Source organism: Manis javanica, chromosome 13 (genome assembly GCF_040802235.1).
Source record: "Manis javanica isolate MJ-LG chromosome 13, MJ_LKY, whole genome shotgun sequence".
NCBI classification, from domain to species: domain Eukaryota; kingdom Metazoa; phylum Chordata; class Mammalia; order Pholidota; family Manidae; genus Manis; species Manis javanica.
Window position 1 is genome coordinate 91,511,802 of NC_133168.1, and position 14,272 is coordinate 91,526,073.

The 14,272-nt window shown below is 50.8% G+C and overlaps 1 protein-coding gene across 7 annotated transcripts in view; it reads left to right on the plus strand.

Annotated features, from left to right (window-relative positions):
• The window catches only part of SUGP2 (SURP and G-patch domain containing 2), a 39,601-nt gene extending 35,173 nt beyond the window's left edge, over window positions 1-4,428 (plus strand). For 3 of the 7 annotated variants that reach the window (XM_073220266.1, XM_073220268.1, XM_073220267.1), the window contains 3 exons: window positions 982-1,118; window positions 1,781-1,901; window positions 4,159-4,428. In XM_073220266.1, the coding sequence (XP_073076367.1) occupies window positions 982-1,118; window positions 1,781-1,901 (258 nt within the window). In that variant the 3' untranslated portion in view covers window positions 4,159-4,428. Of the gene's footprint in view, window positions 1-981; window positions 1,620-1,780; window positions 1,902-2,360; window positions 2,455-4,158 lie in introns of those variants that run through there. The other 4 variants (XR_012124479.1, XR_012124478.1, XR_012124480.1 and 1 more) reach the window with 4 other exon arrangements.
• The last annotated feature ends 9,844 nt before the right edge of the window (window positions 4,429-14,272 follow it).

Below are 14,272 nucleotides of genomic sequence, written 5' to 3' on the forward strand. Positions count from 1 at the left end.
CCTCTGTAAAGTGGGATGCTTGCATTCCCTGCAGGGAGGAGGCTCCCCAATCCCTCTGCGCACAGCTGCCTGGCCTGTGGACCCCAGGAGACCAGACAGGGAGCTCCCTGGACATAGACTGAACACTTGCAAAGATCTGGCCTGGCTGAACGGCCCATCCCTGCCTTTCCCCTCCCACACTTTGTCCCCCCTCTGAGACCCCATCCCCCGGCTGCCCTAGGCGAGGGAGGGGCCCTCTCCGACTTCCCAGGCTGTCCTCAGTGGGGTGTGACCTGGAGGAGAGCCCGAAGTGGGTGTCCATGAGTATTCATGAGTGACGGAAATCCAGGGAGCCCAAATTTCTGCCGGGGTTCCTGCCCTTCCACCCGCAGGGCCCTCAGAGGCCCCCTCTGTACTCCCTCATCAGTGGGGGCTGCTCTGTGCCAGGAAGGCTTCCGAGACTGCAGAGATCTGGAAGGCCGCAGGAGTCAGTGAAGCCATGGGGCTGGGCTAGAGCAGGGAAGGCCTAGGGATCCGACTTCCCATGCAGCCCGTCTCTGCAGCAGGGTCACCCCTTCCCCTCTCCGATTCCAGGGGCCTTCCTGCCTCAGGCCTTGGGTCCTGGTGCCCCCCGCCTAGGGTGAGCCCTCCAGTCAACACAGAGCCACCCTCTTTATCCAGGTCTCCGCTCAGGGCTCTTCCTCCCCACCTGAGCCCCAGGGCTGCTCCCGGCCCCATGGAGTCTCCTTACAGTCTGGCAGCAGGAGTGGCCCTGGGGAAGCCCACGAGGCTGGTCTGGCTTGGTTCTGGGGGGGTGCACCTCTTCACAACCTTCAGAAGTCCCAGCCCAGCAGGGGAGTGTCCTCAGGAACCCGGAGGCCTCCATGGCTTGACTCTGAGTGTCTGGAGAATCAGGAGCCATAGGGCGCCCCAGTACTAGCCTGCAGCCAGGGGCAGCATGGGACGGGCTGCAGCCCACGTGCCACGCTCTTCTCTCCTCAGAAACCCAAGGATTTTGACTTCACCCAGCAGAAGCTGACTGACAAGAACCTGGGGTTCCAGATGCTGCAGAAGATGGGCTGGAAGGAGGGCCATGGCCTGGGCTCCTGTGGGAAGGGCATCAGGGAGCCGGTCAGCGTGTACGCGGCAGGCGCTGAGGGCGGGGGGTGACTGTGCCCAGGGAGAAGAGCCTTTCTCTGGGATTCTGCTCCTGAGCCCTTTGACCTGCAACCTGATTCCTGGTCTCCCTTGTGTTGAACATGGCCTCCAGCTAGCAGTTAGTTGTTTTTAACTAAGGGAGTCTTCAGGTGAGAAGCAGGTCATTATATACACAGATGTTTACCTGGCTCTGTGCTAGCACAGACTATTTAAGTGGCTTCTCGGTCCCTGCCATTTCGGCCACCTTCATTATTGCCATGAAAGCTGAGTGGTAATTCTGGGTAGTTATACCAAGAAGCACTTTTCTTTTCTGGGAACCCATAAGCACACTGGCCAGAGAGGAGAACACAGCCCAGAGTTTAAGCCCCATTAACACACAGCCAGCATTCTATGTAAAACCGAGCCTAGCACCTGCCGGGGGAGGTTTCTGCTCTTCCCAGGGGCTTCTGAGCGTGGCCTCAGAGGTCCCACCAACTGCACTGGTGAGTACCCTGTTCCCCACTGTGAGCCACGTCTTCACACCCCTTTTCTGTGCCATCACCCTGTCCCGCGTGCCTGTCCCTTCCTGGCTGCTGTGCCACAGCCAGTGTCCCAGTGGCCAGGCTCAGGGCTCCAGGCGGCTAACTCTGTGTTCTGCTCCTAGGGGGACGGCCTCAGAAGGGGAGGGGTTGGGCGCCGACGGGCAGGAGCACAAAGAAGACACGTTTGACGTGTTCCGTCAGAGGATGATGCAGATGTACCGACATAAACGGGCCAACAAATAGGTATGTGAACCCCAGTGGGGCACTCTGCCCACACTGGCGGTCCCGTACACGGAGACGATTTCTCCAGAAGAGTTGGTGTTCCCCACTCTTCAAAAGCCAAACATCAAAATACCATAAAAAGAAAATCAGAAATTTCTGTGAGGGAAACAAGTGTCTGGACACAGACAGGTCCCACAGGTCCCACCTCTCACCTTCCAGTACTGGCTGCAGGGCTCTCAGGCCCAATTGCGCTCGGCCAGGGAGCAGCCCGGTGTCGTGCAGGCAGCGTGCGGGCGGCTGGTGGCCGTGCCATGGTGCACGGCCAGCTGCCCCCAGCATCCCCTTCTCGGGTCTTCGCACCTGTTCCTTCTCAAAGGCCTCAGGCCTGAAAACACCCTCATCTTCCTCTCTTTAGCTGCCCTCCCCACGCATGATGATTTCCGACTCAGTTTTGAACAAAATCATTCTTTCCCTGAATAGATGAAAACCATTGGTGAGAAAGATAAGGCTTGAAGAGGCAATTACTCTTAACACGCCACCTCTGTCCCGGATCGGCCCTGCAGCCTGAGCCCAAGTAGGTGTGGTGGGCGCCCCAGCAGCCGCCCTGCAGTCCGGCAGGCCTGGGTGCAGAGCTGCCTCTGCCTTTACTTTCCTTAAAGATACAAACGCACCATTTCCAGCCTGCTTTTGCCCCGCCTCCTCTCCCCAGTGCTTTTGTCGTCAGACCCTCTCGTTTCTCAGTTCCTCCTCAGAAGGCGGTGCAGTGCCCCTGCAGTGCTCGGGAGCTGGCTTCTGTCACTGTCCCCATCCGTCCTGCGGGCACTGCTGTCCCGGCGAGCTCTGTTAGCAAACTTGATGCTAAAACGGGCACAGAATGTCTTCTCATTGTCTCCAGAATTTAAGCTTCCAGAATTTAAACGTGAACAGAAAGTGCTTATAGCGAACTGTACTCTGGTACAGCCTGTTGGCAGGAGCTCTGAAGCTCTTTGAGCGAGCGGAGATTCCGTGAGCATGTTATTCCTGAGGTCTTATCTCTCAATGCATCCCCAGAGACTTGACGAAACTTTAGGAACACTATAACAACAGCTGCATTCAATGGGAGCCATCTTTACACCATGAAGCTTTCCCCAGATGTTGGGGTGGGTGAAGAACCTCCAGGGCCCCTCCTTGTGCGTGTGTGGCAGGGTGAAGAAGCGCTTTATTAGCCCTTAGTGTAGAACAGGCAGGGTCCCCTTGGGGTGAGCTGCCCAGCTGGCTGCTTTTTCTAGGTGCATGGTCGCCACCCCTCCATCCATCCGCCAGCACTCTGCCTCTTGGAACCACATGTGGAATTCAGGCTGTGGGCAGCAGTATTGACGTTTTAAGTACACGCCCAACAAAGTCGGGAAAACTTAGGATCCTGCTGATGTGACTGGCTTGGGGCACAGCAATGACCAACCTCATTGGCCACTGTATTGGCTGCTTAAAGCCACAGGCCTTCCCAGCTTAGGCCAAGGTCCTCTGGTTCTTACCTGTCACACCTCCTGTCTCAGGTTGCGTCCCTTCATGTCAGGTGTAGTCCCCAGGGCTCTGCCCGCCTCTGGTCATTTCTGTTGCCTTGGCAACTGGCAGGTCTTTGTGGCCAGATGGGCGCTGGAGGGTGCCTCCGCAGAGCTGAAGCAGCCAGCCGGCAGGGGTGGTGTCTGGGGAGTCACAGCTGCCCTGGTTCATCTCCTTCCTGACCTCCAGCAGCCTCCTGTGGTGGCCCGGGTCAGCGGCCCCTTGGCCTTTGAGAGCTCCCGTGGGCCCTGAGCGAGGCATGCATCCCCAGCACAGGCCTGAGCATAGACAGCTCTGACCAGCATATTCACTTTGTCCCATATGCGCACTCTTGGCTTCTTCCACTTTTTTTGTAAGTAAAATGCTTTAGGAATCCCGGGGGTAGGCACTGTGCCTGCAGCTCCCTGCCCTTCCTCCTGGGACATCACGCTTTGAGCTGACAGCTTGTGAGCCTCTGGCAGACATCAAAGAGAACACCTACCTTTTTTACTGGGAAGTTCTCTGAGCCCTCAGGTGACACTTTGTGGACTCATGCTGGGACAGCAAGAGCACTGTGGGGGATGGGATGGGGCGTGGCGGTGCATCCTCAGGCCCGCGGCTGGCTGGGGAGTGTGCACACCGGCCCTCCGTGCCCGCCCTTGCTCTTTCAGGAGAGGCCGCTCTGTGGGGAGCATGCACTGAACGCGACGTGTGCTTGTGTAGCCTTGTCAAAGTCACAGTGTCTTTTCTGTCATTCTAGTTCCAGGGTCTCTTCCGTGAGGACAACAGGCATCCGGAAAGTGCTAACCCGCCACTCTGGGTGCTTACTGTCTCTGGCTTGTTTCTGTCCCTGGAAATCAAATAGAGAATTTTAGCATTTTTGATCCTTGGTAAAACTTAGAAGACATTTGTGATGTTACAAAATGGAAGTTTTTGGGTTTTTTCTTCTCCTTTTTTTTCTTTTTAAATCTAAGAAGTTGTGAATGTTCTTAGTCATTTAGCAGTGGCAATAAATGTAGAGGAAACCCAATTTTCCAGTCTCTGTCGATGTTTCTTTAAAATCAGAGAAGTTAGGGAACACATAGTGCATGTTGTGGCACCTGTGTGGAACCAGCCGGAAGGGTGCTGCCCCTCATGCGTGCTCTGGACCAGCCAGGACCTGCTGGGTCACTGGGAAAGCCCAGAGGGTGCAGAGAGCAGGGAGCCATCAGGCCCGTCCAGTGGGGCAGGGGAGGAGTTTACTGCAGGGTAGGAAACCCACCTTTGAGAGGGCACTGGGGACACCTGCCTGGCACTTGTGACTCACTTGTCCTTGTCAAGGCCTTACCCGGTCCGCAGTTGGGGTTCCAGCTGTCAGTCAGACCCAGGCCCCCCGCGATTGAGAGGCCGGCCTGAGGGCCGCAGCCCTGCTGCTCTCCCGTATGCCGCCTGGCCTGTGTCTGATTCCTCCATCGGCAGCCCCGGCCCTCCGGGTGAGGAGCGGGGGCAGAGGGCACAGCATTTTCACTGGAGCAGAGAAGCGAAACCCAACCCAGATGCATTAAGAAGGAGGCCCGGAGCTTTCCCCTCCTTCCCATTCCCACATTAAAGTACAGACCTTTTTAAATACCACAAGGCACCCCGCCTGCTGCCTGGGGACTCGGGTCCTCTCGCAGCTGCAGTCTCAGCCGTGTTCCGCGCATCTTCGCACGGGAGCGGGATTTCAGGTGCTGCCTGTGAGGGCACAACACCGGCCACAAGCAGAAGGCGCCGCCCTGTGTGCCATGGGGGAGAGTCGGCCAACCCCAGGCACGCAGGGCTCAGATCCCTTACACACAGAGGATGGTGTATATGCAGTTGTGTTTTAGATATCACCCTTCTTAAACGTGCAAATTACTCCTCACTGCACATCCTTCTGCCCGTTGCATTTGTCAGTTAACACCAGTTTACGTATAATTAACATACACATGTGATGGGCTGTCCTGAATTTAGCTTAAATTTCCTGCCCATGCGATTTGGATTGTTCTCAGGTTTAACGCCTACGTAGAACATTGTGGGCGTAAAGCCCTAGGAAATGGCACTTCTAGGGCCAAGAGGTGCTCCCTGGGGTTCTCCACCTCAGTGCCTCTGGCCACGACGTTCCTGTGCTGTGTCATCTGGCTTTGGGAGTAGCCCTGTCAGGGACCCCGTTTCCCCAGCTGTGCCTGCCTGGCAAGGGTAAGGGGGGGCTGTGCACCCCAGAAACAGCAGATGCTTCCCTCAAGGTGGGCTTAACCGGACGGCCCCTGGCTCCCCCAGACTCTTCATGCAGTCCACTCAGGACACAGACCCACTGCCGCCCCCCGTGCTTCCCCCAGATCCCCTCACCCTGGCCCTGGAGCCCGTGCTGGCAGGACCACGGCTGACCTTGTTCTCAAAGGGGTCATTGGCCTCGGCAGGGGACACCCCCCCACCACTCTATCCAGTGATTGTCCAATGCCCATGCAGGGCTGGACTCCCACCCAGGAGGCATCCTGAGGGCTGGAGATGTGCCGGCAGGGGGTACCACAGACAGCCCAGCTGTGGGGCAGGGCTTGGAGGGGCCTCCCCTTCAGTTTCTTCCGGTACAATGAGGCTGTGGGTTTGCAGGGTTAAAACAGTAATCCAGGACCTCCCACAGAGAAGGTTTAGAGGACTGGACTTGTTACTGATCCTTCCGCATCCTGTCCTCCTGGGCCTCAGTTTCCCAACCTGTAAAGCAGGCCTTGTGCATGAGGAGCCCCAAGCCCCTGCAAGCTCCAGGGCAGGGCCACACCCCCTGAACAGCCCCTCGCCCACAGAGGAGGTGTGGAGACCAAGGGTCTGGCCAAAAGAGGGGTGAGTTGTCAAACTCCCATGTGTTTGGGGATCAAGCGATGGGAGAGGAGCAGGGTGACAGTCCTAGGCTGACACTGAACTCCCACCCAGCTACCGCCCTGCCATCTGTCCTGCCCCATGGTTCATATGGGGAAACTGAGGCATTAATGTCCTCAGTGAGGCTGTGCCAGCACAGCCTCCATCTGAGGCCCTTCTTTAACACACGGCAGCCGCAGACTGTTTCAGGCTCCTCCCCAGCCTTGGCCAGAGGGAGGCACTTCCGAGGAACCCAGAGCCCAGCCTGCCCTCCCTAGAATTGGGTCATCCTTCCCACGGCCCCCCCGGGGCCTCTGACCCTCCCCCAGAGCCCGGCACTGAGATGTCCGCCCTCTCCATTCTGCTGGTTGTCAGCATTCTTGGCGGGCGGTTGCAGTGGGCAAGGATGGTGGGGGGCTTAACTGTGTCCCTCAGAAAACCTTCCCATGTGTGAGTAATCAGGAGCCCAGCGTGAGCTGAGTGTCCGAGGTAACACTGGGTGTTCCGTGATACTGAGCGTGGCACGGGGCACTTGCCACACATGTTCCTGTCATCTTAGCCCATCACAGCCCACTTTCTAGATAAGGAAACTGAGGCCCAGAGAGGAAATGTAACCACCTTCATCACACCACTAATAAGGGCTGTATCTCTGAGAAGTCTTTTGTCTGCATAAAGTCAAAAGGGAAATACTTGGTTAATGGAATTAAGGATGGCTTCAGGCTCAGTTGGATCAAGATGCATAACCAGCGTCTGCAGGATCTCATCTTCCTGTTTCTTGGCTCTGTGGTGCTTGTGTCAGCTTCTTCCCAGGCTGGTGAGATGGTCACTAGCAGCTCTGAGCTGACCCTTATCTAGTTAGACAATATTAAAAAAAAAAGATCTGTTGTCTGATAGCTATAGGAGGGCACAGATTGCATGTTGCTGACTCATACTGAGGCACATTACTCTCTGAACCAGTCATAGTGACCAAAGGGCCACCAGTACACTGATGGGCCAGGACCTGAGTGACCTCACTGAGAAGGGCAAAGGTCAGCCCTGCACACCAAGATGCTGTTCCCTGGAGGACTACGAAGATACCCTGCAGATGGGTAGAGTCAGGATTAGAACCCGGGCCCTTACCACAGAGATACACAGACCTCAGCTGCTTGTACCCCTGCACATTCACCCCTTCAGATACCCCCAGCTTCAACGTCGCCATCACTCATGCCTGGGAAGGATCCCTGGAGGCACCTCCACCACCACTGAATTCCATTCCCTACTCTCCTCTTCTCTGAGCCTGTTTCCCCGTCTGTAAAATGGGTCCTAGGGAGGGAGAACCTTGCGCTCAGTGAATGGTCTAGGGTCACACTGGGCTTTAAAAAAGCAACATCCACGTAAAGGTGCAAGGTAATGACTTTTCTGATTAACAAGGGGGTCCACGATGGCAGAGATGCCATGTCCAGGGCTAGGGACTCAACAGGGAAGGTACCGTGGGTACCAGGTCCTGGGGAACCTGCTGGGGTCACAGCAGAGGTGGAACACATGGCTTCGTGTAAGGCCAGCCTCAAGGCTGCATTTATCCTCCCAGAAGAGACCCAATCCTTCTGCCTTCAGCCACTCCCTGGTCCCCTCCTCTGCCCCAGTTTCTTGTTCACCCATTCAGGGCCACGATTTATTTTCGGACAAGAACGTCTGTCCTCCCCACTCTGGCTAGCTGCCAGAGCCATGGGCTGGCCACACCAGGAGAAGGGGGGCCAGAAAGAATCCAGCTTAGCTGTGAGAGAGGGTAGTTCTTGGGGGTGGTTCTAAGTCAGGCTTGGGCTTTGAACTTCTGCTTATTTTCATAGACAGCAATTTACAGTTGTGGGCACCCCAATCTTCCGATTTCTCCATGCTCCTAATGAATGAAGGAACTGGCATGCTGTTGACAGCACTGTTTGCAGTAGACATGAACATCATTAAGGAACTGGCCTGGGCGAGCCAGCCATGATTCATAGTTGTGAAGTGTCTAAATATAAATATTCTTTCAGTTCATTCCGACAAATGAGGGTGCAGTCAGTTTTATTGTTTTAAGTTATTTGATATAAAGGCAAGTTCACCATCAGCCCCCACCTTCAAAGTGGCAAACTCCCATTCATCCTTCCAAACGAAATACACGAGGTCCCGCCTGACTACACACGCTGGCCACCGCCGCAGTGTCCAGGAGGGGGAGCTCGGCTGCCCCGCCCCCGGCCAAAGCCAGTCCGCTGCCCCACGGTGACCGCAAGGGTGGCAGTCTTGGGGAGCCGTGCGGGCTGGGCCAGCGGGCGCTCTAGAGAATTCTCTCCTCCAGCACCACCATCACCAAGGTGGTGAACTTTCTGAGAAGAGGAACTGCGTCGTTATTTCGTTTCTTCATGCAGCTCTCATGCATGGTAAGTTCTCAAAAGATGTTTACTGATATTATTAAGGAAAAAGACTTGACTCTGATGGCGCAAAAGGAAGAGACAGTCAGGAGAGGAGAAGATGCAGATGCGGGCTGATGGATGTCAGAATAATAAAACAAGAAAGAGGAAAACATTGCTTCCCACCGTTTGTTTATGCAAAATCCATTACATGCACATGTAGTTTTAAGAATGATGTGGCTCCACCTACATTTGTTGCTCAGCCAAACGGTGTGTAGTCAGATGGGGAACCTAAATTATTTGAGCAGACTTGGCAATAGTGCTCTGAACAGCAGCTACCTGCACTGGGCTGGTGTGTTCATTCTCCCAGAAAAAAGTCCCATACAAGCTAAATCTATAGCTAAGAGCTGTAGGAGGAAGAATTATTCCACTTTAATAGAAGCAGAACAAAATTTTCATGTTGAGTTGCAAGATGCTGTTTCTCTTTTTCAAACTTTACTGCTTTTTAAACTGTGAAAGCAATAGTGTTCATTGTAATAAATTCCCAACAATACAGAATAAAAAGTTACAAAGCTTCTCCCCCTCCCCAGCCCACGGATGATCATTGTTGGGTATCTTTCAAGATTTTGGTGTAAGCAGACATCAGCGTGTACACATTCCCACACATACTGAGTGGACTATATCGTATAGAACCGTCAGGCTTAGCACAGAGACTTGCCACATTCTTCAACATTGTTACAGAGTATTTCATTATGTGTACATACCATGATTTATTCAACAATTCCCAATTGCAGGTACATAGATTGATTCATTTTCCATTTCTATAACAAACCATAGTGTCATAATAAATACTTCTATGTAGAAAAAAAGAACCAATACATGTGCCCTTTCCTCCATTCTTCACACATGCACATAAATGCCACCTGTGCCCCCTCTCTGTGCTGTAGGGGAGGAGTGCCCCAGCCCTATGGGAACTTATGTGCTTATGTGTTTATACTGTGGCTCTTGCTTCCCTCTGGACCCATCTCAGCGCCTGGCAGACAGTGGACACTCAGTAAACATGGGGACTTAGGGGGATATTTTTTAAAAAGCTTTATTGAGATGTATAATTCACACGCCATTCGGTTCACACATTTGAAGTGTATATTTAACAGTATTTATGATATTAGCAGATATGTGCAGACATCACCAATTTTAGTACATTTTTATCACTCCCCAAATAAACCCCCGTCCCCGTGAGCAGTCACTCCCCCTGCCCCTCTCCCGGCCCCTGGCAGCCGCTGACCTGCTTCTGTCTCCGGATGCGCCTGTGCTGGACGCTTCGTATAAACAGAATCACACAACCCGTGGCCTTTGCTGTGTGGCGTCTCACTCAGCGGGACAGTGTGGAGGCTCACCCACGTCGAGGCGTGTGTCAGGGCCTCGCTCCTCTTCCAGGCCGAGGAATGTCCCGCTGTGTGGATGGCCCGCACGGTGCTCCCCGCTCCCCTCTGAGGGCCCCTTGGCTCGTTCTCACCTGTTAGCTGTTGTGAACAGTGCTGCTGTGAAAGTGTGTCCAGGTGTTTGTCAGATGCATGTTTTCACTTTTTCTTCAGTACATACGGGGTCAGTAAATGTTTAGTGGTTAATTTGAATCTTGTCAAACTGTGGTCAGTCACCTGGGTTGGGTTGGTGAGAGGGCCACCCCAGCAGGCTTAGAAATCAGGAGTGTGGGCTGGAATCTGACCCCATTGGTGATCTGTGCAGGGGTCCACAATGCTCTGAGATATATACATATTGAAGTGTGTGCTGCAGGAATAGTGGGAAAAACACTTGGTATATTGAAAAGACAAAAAATAAAAGTGGTTCTGAGGGAAAAAAAAATACTGAACAAAATATTACCACACCAAATTCAAAACTGCATCAAAAAGATCATCCATCATGAACAAGTAGGACTTATTCCAGGGAAGCAAGGAAGGTACGGTATTAGAAAATCCACCAACATCATCCATCACATCAACAAAAAGGACAAAAACCACATGATCATGTCCACAGATGCTGAAAAAACATTTGACAAAATTCAACATCCACTCATGATAAAAACTCTCAACAAAATGGGTATACAGGGTAAGTACCTCAACATAATAAAGGCCATATACGACAAGCCCACAGAAAACATCATACTTAACAGCGAAAAGCTGAAAGCTTTTCCTCTGACATGAGGAACAAGACAGGGATGCCCACTCTCCCCACTGTTATTCAATATAGTACTGAAGGTCCTAGCCATGGAAATCAGACAAAACAAAGAAATACAAGGCATCCAGATTGGTAAAGAACAAGTCAAACCGTCACTATTTGCAGATGACATGATAGTGTACATAGAAAAACCCTAAAGACCCCACTCCAAAACTACTAGAACTGATATCTGAATTCAGCAGAGTTGCAGGATACACAGTTAATACACAGAAACCTGTTGCTTTCCTAGACACTAACGATGAACTAGCAGAAAGAGAAATCAGGAAAATAATTCCATTCACGCACAATTGCATCAACAAGAATAAAATACCTAGGAATAAACCTAACCAAGGAACTGAGAGACCTACCATACCCTGAAAACTACAAGACACTCTTCAGAGGCCAGCATCATCACCTTAATACGAAAACCAGGCAAAGACACCACAAAAAAAGAAAATTACAGACCACTATGGCTGACAAACATGCAAAAATACTCAACAATCCACTTCTAGGAATTTACCCTAAGAATGCAGCAGCCCAGTTTGAAAAAGACAGATACACTAACAAATGGAAACTCATCCCATGCTTATGGGTAGGAGGAATTAGTATTATCAAAATGGCCATCCTGCCTAACGCAATCTACAGATTCAATGCAATCCCCATCAAAATACCAACAGCATTCTTCAACGAACCGGACACATTTTTATGAGATAAAAAGTACAGCGTTTCATCAGGAATAAGAGTGACGCATGGATCTCCTACCTTGTGGTGCTGAGCATCGGGGTCTGTGGCATTGACGAAGTCAGAGGCACACATAGAGCGAGTAAAGGAAGTAAACAGCACCCTTGCCTCACCCAGAGGCTGGGGCGACCCGGAGAAGCAGGCTGGAAGTCAGGCAGACAGAAAGAGAGACACTCCTCGTGGATACCCAGTCGGGCTGTCGGGGTCTGATTCCAGACACGCGGGCCTTTGAGAAGCCGCTGAAGCGCAGCCTCAGCCTAGACTCTTGCAGGTGCCCACGGCCTTCCTCAGTCCCTCGCATCCAGGGAGATGCCTCTGAAGGGGAATCCTGGCCTCCACTCAGGTGACTTTCCTGGCTCCCAAGGGAGACGGGGGATCCACTGAGGGAGATGCAGGGGAACCTGTCACTCAAGGCTTTGAGATCGGCAGCCGGACTAGTCCCATTTGAGTGGCTGACGAGCGCCCGATGTTGTGGTCCATAGATGGCTTCCTTCTATAAGGACAGTGAAAGACAAGGCAGGCTCAGATGCCTATACTCACCTCTGAAGTTATCCCGGACGAGCCCCCAAAAATGATGCAGCTTCTCACACCACAAGGGTATGAAACTAGAAATAATTTACGCAAATAGAATGAAAAAGTCTACCAATGCATAAAGGCTTAACAACATGCTCCTAAATAACCAACGAATCAATGATCAAATAAAAACAGAGATCCAGCAATATATGGAGACAAATGACAGCAATAACTGAACAACGCAAAATACAGGCCTACCTCAGGAAAGAAGAACAATCTTATATTAACAGTCTAAACTCACAACCACCACAACTAGAAAAAGAAGAAATGAGGCCCAAAGTCAGCAGGAGGAGGAACATAATAAAGATTGGAGGAGAAATAAATAAAACCGAGAAGAATGAAACAATACAAAGAATTGATGAAAGCAGGAGCTGATTCTTCGAGAAAATAAACAAAATGGATAAACCCCTCGCCAGACTAATCAAGAAAAAAAGAGAGCCTGCACACATAAACAGAATCAGAAATGAAAAAGGAAAAATCACTACAGAAACCACAGAAATACAAAGAATTATGAGAGAATACCATGAAAAATTATATGCTAACACACTGGATAACCTACAAGAAATGGAAAAGTTTCTAGAAAAATGCAACCCTCCAAGGCTAACCCAGAAAGAACAGAAAATCTGAACAGACCAATTACTAGCAACAAAATTAAACTGATCATCAAAAAACTACCTAAGAACACAACACCTGAGCCAGATGGCTGCACCGCTGACTGTAATCAAACATGTAGTGAAGATCTAATAGTCATCCTCCTTAAACTTTTCCAAAAAGTAGAAGAAGAAGGAATACTTCCAAACTCATTCTACGAGGCCAGCATCATCACCTTAATACGAAAACCAGGCAAAGACACCACAAAAAAAGAAAATTACAGACCACTATGGCTGACAAACATGCAAAAATACTCAACAATCCACTTCTAGGAATTTACCCTAAGAATGCAGCAGCCCAGTTTGAAAAAGACAGATGCACCCCTATGTTTATCGCAGCACTATTTACAATAGCCAAGAAATGGAAGCAACCTAAGTGTCCATCAGTAGATGAATGGCTAAAGAAGATGTGTTACATATACACAATGGAATATTATTCAGCCATAAGAAGAAAACAAATCCTACCATTTGCAACAACATGGATGGAGCTAGAGGGTATTATGCTCAGTGAAATAAGCCAGTCCGAGAGAGACAAGCACCAAATCATTTCACTCATATGTGGAGTATAAGAATAAAGAAAAACTGAAGGATCAAAACAGCAGCAGGTTCAAAGAACCCAAGAATGGACTAATAGTTACCAAAGGTAAAGGGACTGGGGAGGATGGGTGGGAAGGGAGGGACAAGGCCTGGGAAAAAGAAAGGGGGCATTACGATTAGCATGTATAGTGTGTGGGGGGGCACGGGGAGGGCTGTACAACACAGAGAAGACAAGTAGTGATTTCACAGCATCTTAGTATGCTGATGGACAGGGACTGTGAAGGGGTGTGTGTGTGGGCGTTTGTGAAGGGGTGAGCCTAGTAAACATAATGTTTTCCAAAAAAAAAAAAAAGGACACAGCAAAATCTGAAGGAACAAAATGGCAGCACAATCCCAGGAACGAACAATAAACTAACAGTTACCAAAGGGAAAGGGACTGGGGAGGATCGGTGGGAAGGGAGGGATAAGGGGAAAAAGGGGGGCATTACTATTAGGAGACATGATGTAGGTGGGATATGGGGAGGCCTGTACAACATAGAGGAGACAAGTAGTGATTCAATAGCATCTTACTATGCTCATAGACACTGACTGTAATGGGGTATGTCGGAGGGACTTGTTGATGGGGGGAGTCTCGTAAACGCAATGTTGCTCATGTAATTGTAGATTAATGGTACAAAATAATAATAATAATCAAATTTAAAAAATATATTATCATTTAAATTTTAAGGAGGGATTACACAATTTCCAGTTAAGCAAAAGCTGATAGAATTTAGCTCCCACCAACCATCTCTACAGTGTATTTTGCAGGGACTGCTATAGATGGAAGTGTTCCTAAGGTTAAATAGCTGTCACCAGAGGTAAGAACAATGGATAGACAAAGAGTACAGAATATGATACCTAATACATAAGTAATGAGGAGGGAAAAAAAACAACCTTTAGATTGTGT